The sequence below is a fragment of the Scardinius erythrophthalmus genome, assembly GCF_964197995.2.
Source record: "Scardinius erythrophthalmus genome assembly, chromosome: 17".
Lineage (NCBI taxonomy): Eukaryota > Metazoa > Chordata > Actinopteri > Cypriniformes > Leuciscidae > Scardinius > Scardinius erythrophthalmus.
Genome location: NC_138237.1, coordinates 39,640,706 through 39,662,018, shown reverse-complemented (window position 1 = coordinate 39,662,018; position 21,313 = coordinate 39,640,706). Strand labels below are relative to the sequence as shown.

At 42.0% G+C, this 21,313-nt stretch overlaps 1 protein-coding gene across 3 annotated transcripts in view; it reads left to right on the top strand.

Moving 5' to 3' along the window:
• fnip1 (folliculin interacting protein 1) overlaps positions 1 to 21,069 on the top strand; it is a 67,428-nt gene extending 46,359 nt beyond the window's left edge. For 2 of the 3 annotated variants that reach the window (XM_081391123.1, XM_081391124.1), the window contains exons 7-19: positions 307 to 390; positions 695 to 766; positions 4,050 to 4,185; positions 4,901 to 5,102; positions 5,180 to 5,265; positions 9,572 to 9,718; positions 10,578 to 10,747; positions 12,744 to 13,125; positions 14,591 to 15,412; positions 15,712 to 15,877; positions 16,503 to 16,697; positions 17,757 to 17,872; positions 19,314 to 21,069. In XM_081391123.1, the coding sequence (XP_081247249.1) occupies positions 307 to 390; positions 695 to 766; positions 4,050 to 4,185; positions 4,901 to 5,102; positions 5,180 to 5,265; positions 9,572 to 9,718; positions 10,578 to 10,747; positions 12,744 to 13,125; positions 14,591 to 15,412; positions 15,712 to 15,877; positions 16,503 to 16,697; positions 17,757 to 17,872; positions 19,314 to 19,392 (2,657 nt within the window). In that variant the 3' untranslated portion in view covers positions 19,393 to 21,069. The remainder of the gene's footprint in view (positions 1 to 306; positions 391 to 694; positions 767 to 4,049; positions 4,186 to 4,900; positions 5,103 to 5,179; positions 5,266 to 9,571; positions 9,719 to 10,577; positions 10,748 to 12,743; positions 13,126 to 14,590; positions 15,413 to 15,711; positions 15,878 to 16,502; positions 16,698 to 17,756; positions 17,873 to 19,313) is intronic. The other variant, XM_081391125.1, reaches the window with a different exon arrangement.
• The last annotated feature ends 244 nt before the right edge of the window (positions 21,070 to 21,313 follow it).

Here is a 21,313-nt window from a genome sequence, read left to right as displayed (position 1 = left end):
TGGTGTTAATCTGTCTGTGTGCGTCAGCTTCACACACACTCGCGCTCAAAGCTTCGGAGCCGTTCGAGATGTGATGCTTTTCTCCAGCTCACCAACACTGCATTTATCTGATAAAATAGAAAACTTAAAAAAATGTTTAAATTGTAACAGTATTTGATGAGATAAATGCAGCGTTGGTGAGCAGAAGAGACTCTTTCCGAGGCGCCACACAGCGTTGGTGTTGAGGTGTGTGTGCGTCCTGTACTTGACTAACCGTCTGATGTGTGTGTTCTTCCTCCTGTTCTCCTGGCCGTGTGCGCGTCACAGGTTTCTCTCAGCTCTGCAGCCCGCGCCGGGCGCTCTCAGAGCAAGGCCCTCTCCGCCTCATCAAGAGCGCCTCTTTCTTTTCAGGTTGGCGTGTGTGTGTGTACGAGTGTGTGTGTGCATGTGCATGTGCATCCAGTGCTTTGCTTGTGACAACATCACGTGTAACTGGTATAGATCTGAGCGGGTGTGAACTCTAGCTTTGACGAGCCCGTCCCACATAAGCCACCGGTGTCCCTCTCCTGCCTGCGCTGTAAGCATGTGTGTGTGTGTGTGTGTGTGTGTGTAGAGCACAGTGGTGATGAGATGCCTGGATGTATGGATGGTGGAGGGTACGGATGATCAAACTCTTTAAGAGTCTCTTGCGTAACTGTTTGTCTCCTCCTCTCAGGGCACAGTAACCCGATGGACATGCCGGGCCGAGGACCGTACGATGAGCGGGACAGTGGCATCGCTCGCTCAGGTGAGATGCAGAACACACACACACACACTTCAGCTTCGACACGCAGATGTTGAAGATGCAGAACACACACACACTTCAGCTTGGACACACAGATGTTGAAGATGCAGAACACACACACACACTTCAGCTTGGACACACAGATGTTGAAGATGCAGAACACACACACACTTCAGCTTGGACACACAGATGTTGAAGCTGCAGAACACACACACACACTTCAGCTTGGACACACAGATGTTGAAGATGCAGAACACACACACACTTCAGCTTGGACACACAGATGTTGAAGATGCAGAACACACACACACTTCAGCTTGGACACACAGATGTTGAAGATGCAGAACACACACACACACACACACACACACACACACACACACACACACACACACTTCAGCTTGGACACACAGATGTTGAAGCTGCAGAACACACACACACACTTCAGCTTGGACACACAGATGTTGAAGCTGCAGAACACACACACACTTCAGCTTGGACACACAGATGTTGAAGATGCAGAACACACACACACTTCAGCTTGGACACACAGATGTTGAAGATGCAGAACACACACACACTTCAGCTTGGACACACAGATGTTGAAGATGCAGAACACACACACACACACACACACACACACACACACACACACACACACACACACACACACACACACACTTCAGCTTGGACACACAGATGTTGAAGCTGCAGAACACACACACACACTTCAGCTTGGACACACAGATGTTGAAGCTGCAGAACACACACACACACACTTCAGCTTGGACACACAGATGTTGAAGCTGCAGAACACACACACACTTCAGCTTCGACACACAGATGTTGAAGTGTCTGATGGGACACACAATTACTGCATGCAGTTGTTTAGTTTTATTTCTAGGCTGTAATTAAGAAAATGTCATATTTGCCGTGAAATCCATTTTGCTGTTTCAGTAAATTCCATTTTATCTTTCATTTACATTCTTTTAAAATTGCATTTTAATGATTGAATTAAATTTTAATATGATCTGTGATTGAAAGCAAACAAAGTGCTGCACACAAATAGAGAATTACTTGTTAAATTGATACATTAATGAAAAATGTGATATTCCTTAAATAATGTTTTAATAAATGTGATTGTTGCTGCTCTGGAGATGGAGTTCATGTGCTCATCATGAGATGAACTAGTGTTTTCTGAGTCAGTGTTGGCTGCAAAAATGAAGTTGACGTTGCTGACTCGTCATCTCTGCAGTTTAGTGAATGTGTGCGCTCCTATAGAGTAAAATTCCCCTTTCATTTGGATTATGTAATCAGTGTATTTGTTTTCGATTTTAATTAAATGTCTAATTAAAAAGTAGACATTTCAAGCTACTATAGGCATATTTCTCATGTCTGTGAGGCAAGTATCCTATACACCGAGTTTTGGTTAATTTGTGATGCGCTCCAGTCCTTCCTGCAGTTGAAGACAGAGGAAGTTTTGAATCTCTTGAAGCTCCACCCTCTGTGCCGGGAGCAGCAGCTCATTTGCATTTAAAGGGACAGACACACAGACAAGCTCTTGAAGCTCCGCCCTCTGTGCCAGGAGCAGCAGCTCATTTGCATTTAAAGGGACAGACACACAGACAAGCTCTTGAAGCTCCGCCCTCTGTGCCAGGAGCAGCAGCTCATTTGCATTTAAAGGGTCAGACACACAGACAAGCTCTTGAAGCTCCGCCCTCTGTGCCAGGAGCAGCAGCTCATTTGCATTTAAAGGGTCAGACACACAGACAAGCTCTTGAAGCTCCGCCCTCTGTGCCAGGAGCAGCAGCTCATTTGCATTTAAAGGGACAGACACACACACAAGCTATTGAAGCTCCGCCCTCTGTGCCAGGAGCAGCAGCTCATTTGCATTTAAAGGGACAGACACACACACAAGCTATTGAAGCTCCGCCCTCTGTGCCAGGAGCAGCAGCTCATTTGCATTTAAAGGGACAGACACACAGACAAGCTCTTGAAGCTCCGCCCTCTGTGCCAGGAGCAGCAGCTCATTTGCATTTAAAGGGACAGACACACAGACAAGCTCTTGAAGCTCCGCCCCCTGTGCCGGGAGCAGCAGCTCATTTGCATTTAAAGGGACACAGACAAAAACGGTGTGTTTTTGCTCACCCTCAAAAAGTGACAAATTTTAACATGCTATATAAAAATATCTGTGGGGTATTTTGAGCTAAAACTTCACACACTCTGGGGACATCAGAGACTTATTTTACATCTTGTGAAAAGGGGCATTGTACCACCCCTTTAACAAATGAATGAGGAGAGTAGAGAATGACGTCCCGGGTCCATAAAGACCCGAGGTTTGCATTTAAGGGTTAAATGTACAGCCCTACTTTTGATTCATTCATTCAAAATTTGCCAAATTCTGTGTTATACTGTAAAGTCTATCTTTATGATGGTTTTCTATGTCGCTTGAATCATAGGGCCTTGAAAGTAATTTGTGATAGGAAATATCAGAGGATAGTAAAGTGAGATTCACTCTCAAATCTCTGGACGTTTCCTTATTAGAGACTTTTGAATGCTACTGAAGTCATTGTGAAAGGGAAGTTGCTCTCGTCTCTTCTCCTCTATTGTGTTGTCTATCCGAGTGAAACGCTTCTGGAACAAGAACACATGTGGGCGGAGCTTGATTGTGTCTGTGGGGAATTGATTGGATTGTTTTGGTTTGCTATTGGCTGATCTCATGTGAGTGACAGGTTATAGCCCCGCCCTCGTCATCAGAGAAGAGAAGAGATGCTGCAAGAGGAACTTATTCTCATTCAACAGTATGAACACAATAATGTGCACCGATAAATCTGCCCCAGAAATCTCTCGAAAATCTCGATATGAACATGTGTTGTGTCCTGAATGAGAGTGCGCTGGTGTCGGGACGTCCTGAAGCTCAGCCTGGGGTCGCGGCACAGGAATATCTGAGACCTGGAAAAGCTTGTGCAATGGAAAGAGCATAGCTGGGATCTCTCGCTCGGCTAATGCTGTGTCACACACTCACTCATGCTTATATTTAGCCCTTCCCCAAACTGCCCGTCAGCGCTAGTAAACGAGGAGGCTAATTCAGGCACACGCGCTTCGTCTCCTCTGAGCTCCTCCAGCGCCTGAACACCTGCTGTTAGAGGAACACCAAATCAGCTTTACTTCAGTGTGTTCTTGAGATTGGGGTTGATACTTCAGTCCAAAGAGTCAATCCCAATCCCAGTGTGTGTGTGTGTGTGTGAGTGTGTTCACTGACTCTCTGCTCCTCTGTTCTCCGCAGCGTCTCTCAGTAGTCTGTTGATCACCCCGTTCCCGTCCCCGGGCTCGTCTCTCGCCAGTAGCTGTGCCAGTAGCTACCAGAGGCGCTGGTTACGCAGCCAGACCACCAGCCTGGAGAACGGCGTCTTCCCTCGATGGTGCGGCTCACACACACACACACACACACACACACAAGAGACACACACACACACACACACACACTTGTGTATCACACACACCGCATTACAGCGAGGGCTGGGCAAGATGAACACAAGTCTTACATCACCATAAGGAGATATAGTAGTTATTTTTGCCTTAAATAAGGTTAAGATACCAAAATATTAGAGACCATGAAATTAAAAGACAAGTAAACAGTAATAAAATGACATAAACAGTGTACAATATTCCTCATTATAATGATTAATGCGCAGAATAAAGGGGCGGGGCCTGGTTGAGTTAGTTAGTTAGTAGTGTGTTAAACTGGCGGTTATGGAAAGGGGCGGGACATTTCCCAAACTCACTCGAATCGCTCGACCAATCACAACACACTGCTCCAGCTGACCAATCAGAGCACAGTGTGCTTTTCAGAAGGAGGGGCTTCATAGAGAGAGGAAGTAAACAGAGCGTTACTGACAGACTGGGAAGAGAGGAGCCGCAACAATGGAGAATATGAGGAGAATAATCAACATTACAGCAGGAAAACCTGCTCTAGTAGAGCCTGAAAACAACTTTGAGAAACAACATAATATTTTCTCTCTAACAAATGCGAAATGAGAAATAACAAAAAGTGCTGGGGACTCATTAGTGTGAGCCGACTCGCACTTGAGGGTTCAGAGTTTGGTTCGGGCACTGTGTAACTGGTTTGCATTGCAGGTCTGTGGAGGAGAGCTTCAACATGTCTGATGAGAACAGCGGGCCGAGTCTGGGCGTCGCCAGGAAGAAGAAGATCGCCATCGGTGTCATCTTTCTGCTCTCGCCCAACGAGGAAGAGAACGCCAAGTTCCAGGACTTCTTCTTCTCTCACTTTCCGCTCTTTGAGAGCCACATGAACAAACTCAAAAGTGCCACCGAGCAGGTTAGACTCCATTCGTCTTTCTTGACCCTGTGCCATCTGTTGAGTCTCTCTTACGCCGCGCCGCTCTGTGTTCGCAGGCTATGATACTGAGCCGCAGGTCAGCGGATGCCAGCCAGAGAGCTTTGGCGTACAGTCGAATGGTGGACGGCCTCAATGAGTTTAGGTGAGTGTGTGTGATGACATGTCTGTGAACGCTGATCACCAGGTGTTTTGGTTATTTGCTTCCAACAAAAGTCCAGCCAAAGGTTTAATGGACACTTTGACCCACTTATCCACTCATGTGACGCGAGATCAGCGCTGATATGGGAGCGCTCTCACTGAATCAATGCAAGTGAAGGTGTTTAATCTTCTACTTCTGGTCCTGTATGAACGACAGCGTGAGCACGATAACCTTTGACACGATTCACACGATGACCTTTGACACGATTCACACGATGACCTTTGACACGATTCACACGATAACTCATCATGTGCATGACGGCAAGAAACATTATACATTTCAAAGACGTAAAAACAAAAATCAGCCTGTCAATCATATTTGAAGGGGCGGGTGAAAGTGAATTTCACTTGCTTGACCGGACGAGTATCCTGATTAAAACGTCAATAACAAAAAATAACTAGGGAATCACCAAAACACGAGAATGATTCTGCATTTATTTAGTGTAAGTGGTGATTGATAGTGAATAATAATGTAATATATAATGTACTGACGGTAACAAGGTTGTGCTGTTGAGGAGAAATTGCAACAAATAAGCGCAGCTCACACATAGTTACCATACTTTAACAGTTAACATTCAACATCACATGACCAAGAGTGCTGAATACCATCACGATTGAAAATGTGACACTGATTTCAAATGTCAGTTCAATAAACAAGAAATTAAATGATTGATGATTCAGCGTTTTGATCGAATTGTTTGAGTCAAAGATTTAATGACTCATTCATAAACAACTGCCTCATTCCTGAACGAATCAGCCGTTTGAACAAATCGTTTAAATGAATGACTCAATGGCTCTCATTAAGACGGTCGCCTGCCGCCACCTACTGGTGGTTTAGTTTCATTATAATTCTTTCCGATATTTCTTATTTGTATACAACAGTCTCATAACTAGTTAATGCAGTTAATTTTTCAGTGTAAATTATTTAATTTGATTGATAACAGGCCTGTAGTGTCTTATTATTCTAATTTAATTTATTGATCAAATTAAGAATAAAGTAAAAAAATAAAGTAAAGACACAAAATAAAGAAAGAAGCGATTCTGAACTGCCTGAAACGAGTCGTCAGTAATTCCAGTCTCACTTCCTGCTCGAACCTGCGTAGGTTTCTGACCAATCACAAGAGTCTGGGTTATCTGGCCAATCAGAGCAGAGCAGCTCTCAGAGACTTAGAGACTGAATCCTTTATCAAACCGTTTCAGACACTTGAGGAAAGAGGTGCTGCTACAATGAATATTGTGTTTTGACCTTGAATGCATGTAAACCTATTGTTGCAGACTCCAAAATAAAACGAATAGCCTTTAAAACAGCAGAAATTACACGCTTCTGTTTTAACGATCAATTAATTGATTAACAGTCAACATGGATAAGTGCTAAATTAAATAGATTGCTAAATTCAGACATTTAAATTGAATATGGTAATACTTGTGCACGCCCTGTTTTATCTACATTTTAAAATCTGTGTAGTAACCTGACCATTAATATATTAGTGTACAATAATAATAATGCTTTTAAAGAGGAGCATGGAACACATCCTGAAGTCTCTGGTGGAGGCAGCCGAGCGAGGGCTCGTGTCGCTGTGAAATAAGCTCTGTCCGTGTCAGTGCTTCAGAGCTGACCCACTAATGCACCATCTCAAACTTCCAAGTCATATGCCTGTTGGTGTGTGGCCAGAGCAACCTGACCCCAGTGCCACAGAAACCTTATCTCCCTCACATACTGTCAGGACAGACCAGAATAGTCAATAATGTGCAAGGGAACAGACAAACAAATCTTTCAGATTTCCCACCTCCAGCGGGCTAATTATACTCCCAGAGCTCTGGCGATCTGACGGAAGATCTTAGTGCGTCACTATCTGGTGTTTGTATTGCCAAAGTTCACTGGTCAACAATCAGCTCTTTTTTAAACAAATTTATGTCTAATGGAAATACAAGTCCCCCTGTAGTCAATCATTGTATCCCTTAAAACTCATGTGATCACCAAAATGACATATTTAAACTTTTTTTAAAAAATGTCTTCATGCCTTAAAACATCTTGAATGTAACTCGACACCCTTGCCTCATTTAGTATGCGCGGTTCTATGAATATGCAAATGAGCCCCGCCTCCACTCACTCACTCAGCTCAGAGATCCACTGGTTGACGATCACACGTTGATCTGATTGGTTACAAGATAGTTTGACGTCAGAAACACCAGCGATTTCAAAGTGTGTTTTTGAGACTGTCTTTGGTTCACTGCAGTTTTAAGGAGGAAATACTCAGCAATGCTGTCGACTTATGAATTTACACTTGGATTGTCTTAAAGCAGATTAAAAACACCACATAGACACATAAACAACATTAAAAACGTATGCAACAGTATAACAATACACATCAATATTTATTTGTATTATCATTATCTAGCATACCAGTGACATTCAATGCATTTATTACAATTTTAATCAGATATTGTTAATATGTAGTAGGAGTTGCACACATGTGTTATTGTGAATTCATCTCTTAAATTATCACCCAGCCCTTATTTGGAGTGACAAACGTTTAGCCCGTGTCGTTTTCTGTCAGAGCGGTTATGAAAGAAGACCTCAGCGCTTCATAACTCTTACCTAATCCAGTGCTAAAGCAGTTTCTGTCTGTTCGCTGCTCCTGCATGAGGCTTTTTATAGGCCACTGCACACTAACTTCAGTACTGGGAAGTGTAGTTCGGCTTGGGAAGGGTGTACTTTGTCCCTTTTCCAAGTGTCAGGTTGTTTGCAGCACACGCTCGGGTGTTCGTGCAAACATCTGCATCTTTCCCAGTGTCTAATCAGCACCAGTGATGGTAAACAACACGTGGGAAATCTGCTCAGTTCACTTCTGCGTTACAGGTTGGAATTAAAGTTGCTGTAGAATCCTGAGGTCTTCTTTGTGTATAATAAAGTGGAGGAAGCAGTCCTAATCTCTTTCCTAAACTCCTACCATTTCAAGTGGCATCACATAAGCTCTGGTCTCTTTTATAAAACTGTGTGTAGGATCCGCACTAAAAGTGTATGTGCGCTCTAAAGCCAAAAATGTTGTACGGCCAAAAAATATTCAGACTTATAAAAGCGTGTGAACGCCAGAACCTGCGCTAAATCCCCTTTATAATCTGTGTTATAATATATGTTCACATGCATCTCCACCCCGAAATAACCATATATGAGCTTGCAACGCCTCATTTTACTATGCAGATCCTCATCTGCATATCATTTGCATATGCATAATCATCCACCTGATCCCAAGTTAAACGGTACAAGACATTAGGAAAATATGAGATACGGATGTGCGACACATTACATTGCTAAAAATCATTTAGTAGCCGATCCTCGCCTTGTTTTTTTATAAATCAATCAAATAGTGTAAAATATATTTGAACATAATTTTTTTTTTTTTTTTATAAAGTTTTTCTCAATCTTTTCCACTGGCCAAATAGTATTTGTAATTGCTTTATATTTTTAATGGAAATAGATATGCCTTATTGTGCGTTATTGATAATTATTTGCATGAAAATATTTTCTCAGATCATGAGTTTTCTGCTATTATCATGCGCTAAGCAAACATTAAAACACAGCAAGCCGCAGGAAAAGTGTTCCAACGCATCGCATAAACTACAAATATTTATAATTTCTAGAACATCAATTTTTTGTAACTTCTCAATAATAATTTAATGTAATCTTAGTGCTTAACTCCATTAATGAGAATGGCATATTTAATCTAAATGTGTAAATCAGATGTAAAATAGAGTTTAAATCATTCTTTTATTTTTTTAACTGTTGTTGTGAATATTTATGATTAGGACTCATAATGAAGAGTTAAAGGGGTAAAGATTTAAAGATTCTTAAATCTTATTAGATTTAATAATTTAAAGATTCTTCATCTGCCTTCACTCCCTCAGATCCAAAATGTCGCCAAAATGTTCGTATGCATGGATCAGAGTTTTTTTTCAATAAATCTCAACTAATGCGTGTGAAGTGGCGTACGGCTCATTCAGGGCAGTTCTGTGCGACGCAGCGGATGTAAACGAGACCCCTGGACCGCGGCCCATACTCCCCGTCTGCAGGACATTTCCAGACGTCAAATATGTGCAGTGGTCTTTCCCAGCCGGGGCAGCCCTGCGCGACTGAGACGCTCTTTGTTTCGACTGTTGACAAAAGCTCTTCTGTCTCTCTGTGTTGTGTGTGTGTGTGTGTGTGTGTGTGTGTGTGTGTGTGTGTGTGTGTGTGTGCGGACGGCCTGTAGGACGACCATCTGCAACCTGTACACGATGCCACGCGTGTCCGAGCCCGTCTGGCTCACCATGATGTCGGGTCCACCTGAGAAGAACCAGCTGTGTGGCCACTTCATGCGGGAGCTGGCGCTGCTAATGGAGCAAGCCTCCAAGAACCAGTTGAGTAACGCCACGCGTACTTCTCAAGGCATTGCATGCTGGGATAAGTAGGGTTGGGTATCGTTTGAATTTTAACGATTTCGATTCAGATTCTTATCGTTTCCTAATTTGATTCCAATAAGGTAAAAAAAAAAACAACAACTTTGATATCATTAGCATTTAGTCTTGTTGCAAAACATGTAATTGTATCTGAATATCATGAACAGAAATCAACAGGCTAAAGAACACTTACACAAGGAGCGTTTGCCTGTGGTTTAAAAACACCCTAGAAAAACAACTTGCCTAACTAATATAAACTTCAAGCATTATTAAAGACAAGTAAACACTCTGCTAATTTTTTTATTTGTTCTTTTTTAATTACTATCGCAACAAATAGACACAACTGAACAAAGATACGATTGAAATAAACAGTGTTTTAAGATTTTCAGGTTCAGAAACTATAATCAAATGTAAAATAACACTGGACTTTATAAATAAAATACATTAGAAATATAGTTGCAAAAACTATTCGGTCAAGAACGAGTGAATTTTCTCTGTCTTTTGTTGTTTGATTAGTGTAATTATAGAGCAGGAATAGTAGGCTACTGTCACTTTAAGAGCTGCACAGATCCAATATACTGATACACATACTATACCAAAATACTGATACTGATACAAGCGCTGTTTCACGCTTGAATTGTTTAAAGTCATATTCAGATGTTCACAAAGGAATCGATAAGAGGAATCTAAATTTTCATTTTATAACAAGTATCCGATTCCAGAATTGGAATCGATTTCCGATCCCCAACCCTAGTGATAAGTGTGAGTGATGGGTGTTTTCGTAACCATGTTGTTGCATGCTTTCTCTCTTGCCTTCAGATTCCTCCCAGCGCTCCTCACTGCGGTTCTCACGAACCATCTGGCCTGGGTCCCCACGGTCATGCCCAACGGCCAGCCGCCGCTGAAGATCTTCCTGGAGAAGCACTCCTCGCCCAGTGTGGACATGCTGGCCAAAACACATCCCTACAACCCACTCTGGGCACAGCTTGGTAAATGAAGCTTACAAGACTGCAAAAATATTTGTGCGTTTTGCCATCTAGTGGAGTGCAGATGCAAATGCCCACAGTGAACCACATGCTTTAGAGCAGAGGTTCTTGACACGTGGACTCAATAAATCCTGATCTTGAGCAAAATAATCAAGCTGACATTCAATACAATCTGTATCTTTTATTTAGAAAACATGCAAATGTCATTTACGTCTTTTTAGTTTAAGTTTTTGAAGAGTGCGTGTGTGTGAACGAGCTCTAGTGTGTAAGAACGAATCTATGATCGAATCAGGAAATAAAGCAAAATAACTGAGAAAGATGAGCAATAGTCCTCAGATGCCAGTCCGTAATTTATAGCAGAACATCTCGCATTAATTCGATCTCTAACAGATTCATTAGCAGTAGTTATTACTCCTCCACCTGTGTGACATCATTAACCAACGTGGTTGAACGTCCAATTTGCAACAATATGGTTTCGGGAAACAGTCGTGACGAGCTAGTGGATTCTTCAACGATGATCGTACTGTGACAGTGAAGCACGAGTTACAGCAGTGTACGGGACACACACCCCTGCAGAGTTTAGCTTCAGCTCCATTGCTGAAGTCCAGTTCTGCTCCTGGAGGGACACTTTCCTGCCTGGAAGTTTTAGTGATCCTGAAGACTTTGATTTAGCTGGTTCAAGTGTGTTTAATTGAGATTGGCGCTAAAGGATGCGTTTCAATCTGCTCTCTAAATTGTGATTTAAACATTTAAACGCATTTAAACGTTTTTTTTCCCTTGAAAAAAAAGTCGTCATGCCTTTAAAATATCTTGAATGTAACTCGACACCCTTGCCTCATTTAGTATGTGCGGCTCTATGAATATGCAAATGAGCCCCGCCTCCACTCACTCACTCAGCTCAGAGATCCACTGGTTGACGATCACACGTTGATCTGATTGGTTACAAGGTAGTTTGTGACGTCAGAAACACCAGCGATTTCAAAGCGTGTTTTTGAGACTGTCTTTGGTTCACTGCAGTTTTAAGGAGGAAATACTCAGCAATGCTGTCGACTTATGAATTTACACATGATCTAGTTAATATTTATAATACAATTCTGAACAGACAACTAAACAAAATAACATATAGGCTAATTTACTACAGGTTCTGACAAAATGTGTATTGCTGCAGTCTATTTAAAACATTTTTAATTATTTTGAATGAATGATTCAATGACTTACTCATATACTCATCAAGATGTAATAAATCAGAAGCTGATGCAGCTGCCAAGGAAGCTCTTAATAAGGAAATGAATGAATGTCAAATTCCTCCCTCAGATATTAGACCGATTATTAACAGATATATTTTAAATAAGTGGCAAGAAGAATGGCATATGTGTAAGAATAATAAATTGTATGCAACTCATCTGGAAATTAAAACCAGGACCTTTCTCAATTTTAAAACTAGACTTGATCAGGTGGTCTACACCAGATGTCGAATAGGTCATACAAGTTTGACCCATGCTTTTTTAATTAAAGGTGAAGACCCAACATTGTGTTTGTTTTGTAAGATTCCTTTAACTGTCAAACATATTTTATTAGATTGTCCTGGACTTAACACAAGTAGAATGCTTTTTTATGAAGTTATTTCAGTTAAGGACATTTTTAATGAGATTATACCTGAAAAGGTTTTGAATATTTTATCATATGTTAACTTAAAAAAATATATTGTATAATGTGACTTGCTGGTTATCTTTGTTCTGTTTTTATTTTATTTATATAATATTTGTGTTTTTGTAATTGAATTTTTGCCATGAAGATAGCTCTGATTGCTGACATGGCATTAAATAAAAAAGATGATGATCATGGTGTAATAAATCAGCGTTTTTGAACAAAATGTCACAGCATAACAGGATTGAAGGCTAATTTTACAGCGTGTCTTTTTCCACATTGCATCACATTTCATATTTGATTCCTGGCATGTGTATGAGTTGTTTGGTTAATAAGGTTGTGTTTTCTGCAGGTGACCTGTACGGTGCGATCGGCTCCCCGGTGCGCCTGTCCCGTACGGTGGTGGTGGGCCGGCGCCAGGAGCTGGTCCAGCGGCTCCTCTACGTGCTGACGTACTTCATCCGCTGCTCAGAGCTGCTGGAGATGCACCTGCTGGAGAGCGCCGAGGACGAGGCCATCGTCATGCCCGGCTCGCTCATCACCACCTCGCTGCGCCCCGGAGAGGTGGAGGACTCCGAGTACGTGCTGGTCACCATGCACAAGCCCAGCCAGGACTACCTGACCCACAGTGCCGAGGCTGAGGACGGGTTACAGAGCAGGTCGTACATGGAGGCCAAGGTTTCAGACGAGCACAACCATCCCACCGCACCGGACGGAGACGCTCCCGTCTGCAGGTGAGAGGATCCTTGTGATTCTAAACTGAACTCAAAGGGCTCTGAGAATTGGGTAAGAGACAAACATAAATGACTCAAAGGTGCAGTGTGTGAGTTTTAGTGGCATCTAGAGGTGAGGTGGTGAATTTCACCCAACAGAAGTTACTGTGACCGACAGGAAGTGATGTCGTCGTCTGAGACAGCAGAGAGTAGCCAGTTAAACACTGAGGTTTCTTAACAAAGATACATTAAGAAATTAGGTTTACTTATTCAGTAAAACGATGTTATTGTGAATATTATTGTTACCTGTTCATCATTGTGTCAGTGTTTTATTAGCTGATGTTAACTTTAGCTTCTTTACATGAAGAACAAAATAGTGACGAAACACGTTTGTCCGCTCAGGGCCACCGTAGAAACATGTCGATGTAAGCGGACCCGCGGTGTGTGTAGAGAGAAATGCTCATTCTAAGCTAATAAAAACATAACAGTTCATTAAGTAAGGTCTTTATAAACCACTGAAAACATAGTTATGTATATGATATTGCATTTCTGTCACCAGATCCTCCTAAATATTACACACTGCACTTTTAATTGGGGAAATTGAGAGATGAAACCCTGCTGATGTCCTGGGTCTGTGGTGGAGAAGTGAGTTGTGGGCTGATGGGTCAGTGAACCCGAGGTAACCCTGTGAGTCAGTCCTAGAGATCCTGTCCGATTTTAGGGAAAAATCGGGTCCATCGGAGACGTCCAATCGATTTCTTAGGCGTGCCGAAAGAACACCACAGACACAGTGGGAAAATCTCAGAGTAAAACTGGGAGCTGTGAAAAATGATACACACCAGTCGCATTTTGCCAGATGAAAAGTTTATCTGTGTATCATCCTTTTACTCTTTTAATTCCATTTATAACTGTATAATTGTTATATCTCTTTTTTTATAACGGTTTTAATTTTCCTTGCTTATATTTTGTGATTATTTTAATTCCTTTTTGTTTGATAACTTTATTCAATTTCTGTATATGTCCTACCTATTAGACAGGAAGGGTACAGGTAAATATGACATTTATTATGGGTTTATTTGAGGATTGTTTGAAGTTCACTTAAATTAAAAGTTATGTTTTTTGAAGCATAATAAATGTAAAAAAAAATCGATAGCTTTCAATTACACTGTAATGTTGAATGGCTATAATTAATGTTTAAAATTGGGGGGGAAATATTTTTTTTTTATCCAGACATCAAAAGCTGTATTAGTATCAGTGATACTGACCTTCATTCATAAAACCATTAAACAAGTATTTAAAATATACTGTCTATGTTGTCTCTACATTAATTTGGAGATTAACTGTGAAATTATTACATTATTAAATATATAAACCTATAATAACATAAGTGTTTTTAATCGTGATTAATCGCAGAAAAAATGTGATTAATTGAGTACATTTTTTTAATCGATTGACAGCACTGAAATAATCTTGCCTTGCCTTACAGGGAGGCGGAGAGTCCGCGGCTTGAGACTCGCCTGGAAACCGTGGTAAAGATCGGATCCACCTCGCCGTGCGAGAGACGAACCTCGCTCGAGGTTTCAGCGGAGGTGCCCGAGGTTAAAACTGGCGAGCCAACCAGGGTCCTTCATTCCCCAAACGCCCTGCTCGAGAAGAAGCCGCCCGACAAGAGCTCAACCCTCCCAACCTTTCATCTCGACGAGAACGAACCCTCTTCCAAAGTCACATTCCTCATCGGAGACTCCATGTCTCCTGAATCTGACATGGAGAGTCGGCAACTAAAGGTGGAGAAGGAGATCAAGAAACACAAGAAGCTTCTCAAAGACAACCAGCAGAGGCTGTGTAACGCCGAGGCGAAGCTCAAACTGGACCAAATCAAGACCAACGATGGCATGAATGCACCGTCCCTCACTAGAAAGATGTCTCAGTGGGGGCCAAGAGTGCAAGGGGACTGCACGGATATGTTCGACGAGTATTTCAGCGAGGACAACCCTGTGGAGACCAGGACTATTGACGATGTCTATCCGAAAGCTGCACAAACGGGGATTAACACCTGCTGTTCTGCTGAGCAGGACAAGGGCATCGAGATCTCGCTGAGCGTGCCTTCGCCAGGCCCAGCGGTGGACCAGAAGAAAGCCCTCCCGCTGAACGACTGGGAGATCCCGCGCAACGAGAGCTCGGACAGCGCGCTGGGCGACAGCGAGAGCGAGGACGCCGGACAGGAGCTTCATCGGCACGAGTCCGACGGACCGTTCTACAGCGACGAGCAGAGCGACTGGCAAGATGAGCTCGAGGTGCCGTTACCCGGGTAAGACTCTGGTTAGGGAAGAACAGGAGGTTATATTAGATAACTACCTTAGTTAACATGAACTGAGAATGAACAATAATTCTACAGCATTTATTAATCTTAGCTAATATTCATTTCTACATTTACTGATACATTAGTAAAATCAAAGGTTGTATTAGTTAACATTAGTTAATGCACTGTGAACTAACATGAACTAACAATAAACAACTATATGAACTAAATGAAGTGAACTATTCCTTTAGCCGGTTGCGGCTATGTAAAAAAAGAGTCAGTAATGAACGAGATGATCTGTTTTCTAGGGAGAAGCTGGTGGAGAACTTCTCTAAACCGAGCATTGCAAACTTTGGGAGGTCATTGTTTGGTGGATACTGTCCCACATATGTTCCAGACTTTGTTCTGCACGGAGCGCCCAATGACGAGAAGCTGAGGCAGAACCTCGTGTCGGATCTGGCCCATGCAGTTCAGGTAAAGACGCCTCCAGTGGATCACATGACTAGCACTTGGTGATACTTGCTAAGCATCAAATCACTATTGCTTGCATGCAATAAGGGCTACTTCAACACATTTTTTTATCTGATTGATCTTAATTGACGTTAATGTGGGTTGCGCCATATTTAAAGTCCCCCTGTAGTCAATATTTTTATCCTTTAAAACTCATCTTTGATCACCAAAATTACACATTTTAATGACATATTCTTCATGTCTTAAAATATCTTGACTGTAACTTGACACCATTGCCTCATTTAGTATGCGTGGTTCTATGACTATGCAAATGAGCCCCGCCTCCACTCACTCACTCACTCAGAGATCCACTGGTTGACGATCACACGTTGATCTGATTGGTTACAAGGTAGTTTGTGACGTCAGAAACCAGCGATTTCAAAGCGTGTTTTTGAGACTGTCTTTGGTTCACTGCAGTTTTAAGGAGGAAATACTCAGCAATGCTGTCGACTTATGAATCTTAAAGCAGATTAAAAACACCACATAGACACATAAACAACATTAAAAGCTGGATTTTCACCACAGGAGGACTTTAAATGCACAGAACTGTGACTGTAATGTGATAAGTGAGTGAATGTTTGTTGTGCAGCACCCAGTGCTGGACGAGCCGCTGGCGGAGGCCGTGTGCATCATCGCAGACACTGATAAGTGGAGCGTTCAGGTGGCCAGCAGCCAGAGACGACCCTCCGACAAACTGGGTCAAGAAGTGCTGGTGTCCAGCCTCGTGTCCGGCCTGCTCCAGTCCACATACCAGCTCTACAGACTCAACCTGTCTCCCAACTTCGTGAGTTACACTCCCTCCCGCTTCAACACGTTTCACAAGGACAGAGAAACCAGTGTAATCCGTAATGAGCCAATCATGTTTGTGTATGTGGTTCAAGATGCTTTAGTGCGTTGTGTATATTTATATATTTATATTTAACAACTTCATCCACTTCTTTTATAATTTTGTGAATATTAAACATGCATTGATTCCTGACCAAGTATTCGATTCCAGAATCGATTTTCGATGCCCAGCCCTAGTTAAACGTAACTTTAATTGTAAAACAAACATAAATGACAAAATTCAAGGCACGGCATGTAAGCATAACAAAAACAGGCAGGAAACTGTCCTGCGGCTCTCGGCCCCGTCTGGCTTCATGCCACACTGACATACTTTACTTTAATATTATGTTCAAGTGTTACACCATCAAGCTCTTATTTTGAGGGAAATCCTCAGTCCTTAAAGCTTCTCCTTTGTTGGCAACGTGTTTATAAACGCTTGTCTTTACAAATCTGGTCGAGTTAGTAGCGTATGTTGCGTTTCCAAATGCACATCAGACTCTGAGTAGACGGAGTTTATGATTTACAGAGAATCGAGCGGCTGAAAACATGAGCCGCTTCACTCTGAAACACACAGCGCATGCGCTTCAGGAAATCACAGCCTTACCTTTGACTAAAGAACTTTTGTAGCTTTATTAAAGATTAATCTATATTTAACTTATATTGTATGCAGTGCGGACTGTTTGATCACTTTATTCAATTTCTGTATATGTCATACCTGTCAGACAGGAGGGACACAGGTAAATATGACATTAATCATGGGTTTATGTGAGGATTATTTTAAGTTCACTTTGTCTAATAAATGTTACAAAAATTATAGCTTTCAATTACACTGTAATGTTGAATGTCTATAATTAATGTTGACAGCATTAATTGACAGCACTAATTTCAATACATAGTGGAGGCCAAATAAAGCTTGTTCAGGATCACTAGCAGCCTCCAGGCGTGTGTGTTTGGGCCAGGTTAAGGCTGAACTGAACTCTGTGTGTCGGCATGAGTGTGACTCTCGCTCTGCTTTCAGTGCATCATGCATCTGGAGGACCGTCTGCAGGAGCTGTACTTCAAGAGCAAGATGCTGGCGGAGTACCTGAAGGGGCAGACCCGAGTGCACGTCAAGGAGCTGGGCATGGTCCTGGGGTAAGGCTCACGGCACGCTGGGACAGACTTAGTGCTGGGCGCTAACAACAAACGTTTATATGACTGTTTATATAACAACAAGCATGACTGTGTGTTCACCACATTTTCTACTGAGTGAGAGAGGAAATACTGCAGTAGATTGACTCAGAATGCCCTATTTTGCTGTCATGAGTGAATATTATAGAAAAATCCACACTAGTATTAATATAATACAGGTTTGCAGTGTTTATAAAGAGGTCCAGCAGGAGGCGCTGTAGGAGCGGCAGAAATCTCGTTCATAAATGCTGCGTTATCAGGAAAGATAAAGAAAGATTCAATGAAATGAAGTCAGTTCACTTCACATACATTCATATAAAAACACCCGCGCCGCATTTAGACTGTGAAACGGTCAGAGCTCGTGTTTATTCAGCGATGTCAAAGCCTTCTGGAGAATCTGTTAATGGCGGCCAGTGTTGATATTGTGAACCAATGTATCATGGGAAACACTGTAATATCATTTGACAGCTATCAGTTATATACCTCTCCATCTTCACCGCTTAGTAACACATGTGCAACAGTGAAAAGACCCTCTCAAACAGTGTCGCACCGCTATTTAAAGGTGCAGTGTGTAATATTTAGGAGGATCTGTTGACAGAAATGCAATATCATATACATAACTATGTTTCCAGTGGTGTGTAAAGACCTTACTTAATGAACCGTTATGTGTTTATTAGCTTAGAATGAGCATTTCTCTCTACACACACCGCGGTCTCCTTACATCGACATGTTTCTACGGTGGCCCTGAGCGGACAAACGCGTTTCGTCACTTCGTTGTTCTTCATGTAGAGAAGCTTCAGCTAAAGTCAGCGAATAAAACACTGACACAATGATGAACAGGTAACAATAATATTCACAATAACATCGTTTTACTGAATAATCAAGTAAACCTAATTTCTTCATTTATCTTTATAAAGAAACCTCAGTGTTTAACTGGCTACTCTCTGCTGTCTCAGACGAGTCGATGACATCACTTCCTGTCGGCCACCGTAACTTCTGTTGGGTGCAGTTCACAACCTCACCACTAGATGCCGCTAAAATCACACACTGCACCTTTAAGCGACACACACCGGTATTGCGGTGTATAAAAAATGACAAAAAATCAACACTGTTATTCGGTATGAACCGGTGTGGTGCAGTGATGAGTCAAGTCATTTTTTAAAAATTGTCATTTTTTTTAATTACAAGTGTAACCGGTATATCGCCCAGCACTAGCGTGTGTATCCGGTATATCATCGCCCAGCACTAGCGTGTGTATCCGGTATATCATCGCCCAGCACTAGCGTGTGTATCCGGTATATCATCGCCCAGCACTAGCGTGTGTATCCGGTATATCATCGCCCAGCACTAGCATGTGTAACCGGCGAAAGCCAACGATCTGATGATGTTCCCTTTATTCCCACAGGATTGAGTCGAACGACCTGCCTCTGCTAGCGGCCATAGCTAGCACACACTCGCCGTACGTGGCCCAGATCCTCCTGTAGAGGTCATCGGGTCATGGGGTCATCGGGGTCAGGGTGAGCAGACTGCAGGACAGATGCTCTTCACCAAACCCACAGATTCCCAGAAACCCTCTCCGGACGATCACTTCTTCACAATGTGGACGGAGTTTTTTAATTCTTCACACAACGTCTGAATGTAGAAGCCAAAGAAGCCCTTGCGTTCGCGAAGAAACACTGAAGCCGTTCGCGGCCGGTGCCTTCTTCACATCGACATAGGAAGCAAAGACTCTTAAAATCAGTTTTATGATTTTAAATGCTCAATCAATCGTGGCAGTGAGTGATCATGTTGATATCCTTTTAATGTGTTTACAAGAGGACTAACCCTGTCGTTTCCAGAGCTCTACCTCACACACACACACACACACACACACACACACACACACACACACACACACACACACACACACTTTTTAAATGAAACACTTTTCACGTCACCCAGTAAAGATGACCCCACGGCACGACCTCCCACCAATGAGCTCTGGGGATTCGACATGTTGTTGTTTTGTGTTTCGGCAAAGTCACTTTAGCGGTAACCGTGTTTACCTGTCCCGTGGAGGAGGAGTCTCAAGAGATGTATTTTTTTATTTGAACAGTCATTTAAACGTGACGTGCAGTGTGATGCTTGTTTAAATACATCGGGAGAGAGAGAGAGATCGACACTCACTCACTACATCGCATTTGTGCTGGACTGTTTTTGTAACACTGATCCAGGGACATTCAACAATCATGTGTTTTCAGGATTGAAATGCTGAATCTTCGTGTAATGACGATTGCTAGCGTGCAGCCAGTTTGTTTACTGATGAGAAATGGATGAAACATACATATATGCGTTATTAACTCTTTCCCTGCCATGACAGAATGTCTGTCTTTCTGTGTTTCCACTGTTATACGGTAGGGGGCGCTATCACACACCTCTGAAAGAGAACCTCCTGATGTGAAGCAGCAGAAACCAGCGATACAAGCATGATTTAGTTTTTGAACAAAAAGCATTTTTTTAATGAAATTTACTCACATTCAAGTGTTGATTAAAAACAATAATGCATGAAGCTAGAATGAAACAGTTCTTTTGATATATTGCATGTTCACATATTCATACAACAACATATTCTGGGGGCCATGAACACTTCTGGAAATGATCAAATGCTGATGCTGGCGGCTGTCTCAATCACGCTGGCGGGGAAAGAGTTAATATAGGCATTCAGTTCAACCCGTTCATGACTTGCATAGATGTTTATGATTGGTTTGCTTGCGTTGTGTTTGGGTCAAACCATCCATCTAAGTCTTAATCAGCGTGACATGATGAAGACCGGCTTTACGAGGCATCGCAGGTTATTAGTGTAGAGGGTTAAACATGTACGAGAGCTTCTGTGGGGAACTTGCAATTTATTTCATTTTGTAAAAAAAAAAAAAAAACACAAAAAAAAAACATCTATATCCACTTGTCTTCTCCAGAATATGTATTTATATCTAATTATTTCTTTATACAACAACAACAACAACAAACATTTTAATTTATTTACTGGCATGCATTGGTAAATGTTAGCTGTATATACTGCTTAGATTTTATTGGTGTATTTGTACATAATGCCTCTCCTTTTGACCTTATCTTTGTTTCCCAGTTTTTATGGGAATATTGTGCAATAAATATGCCAACATTACAAATGTATGATGTTGATTCTTGCAGCATTATTAATCTGTCTGACGAGATCCCAGTGAGAATATCAGTTATAGTCCTGTTTAAGGCTGGATTTTGAGACGTTTATAACAAAGAACAGCAATGGGAGAAAATATCTAGGTTACAACTAATTAGATGAGTAAACGTGGGACACTGGCTACTATATATTTGAGATGTACATAATATTTGCCATTTTCAAACAGCATCCACACAGTCATGTGACAAACC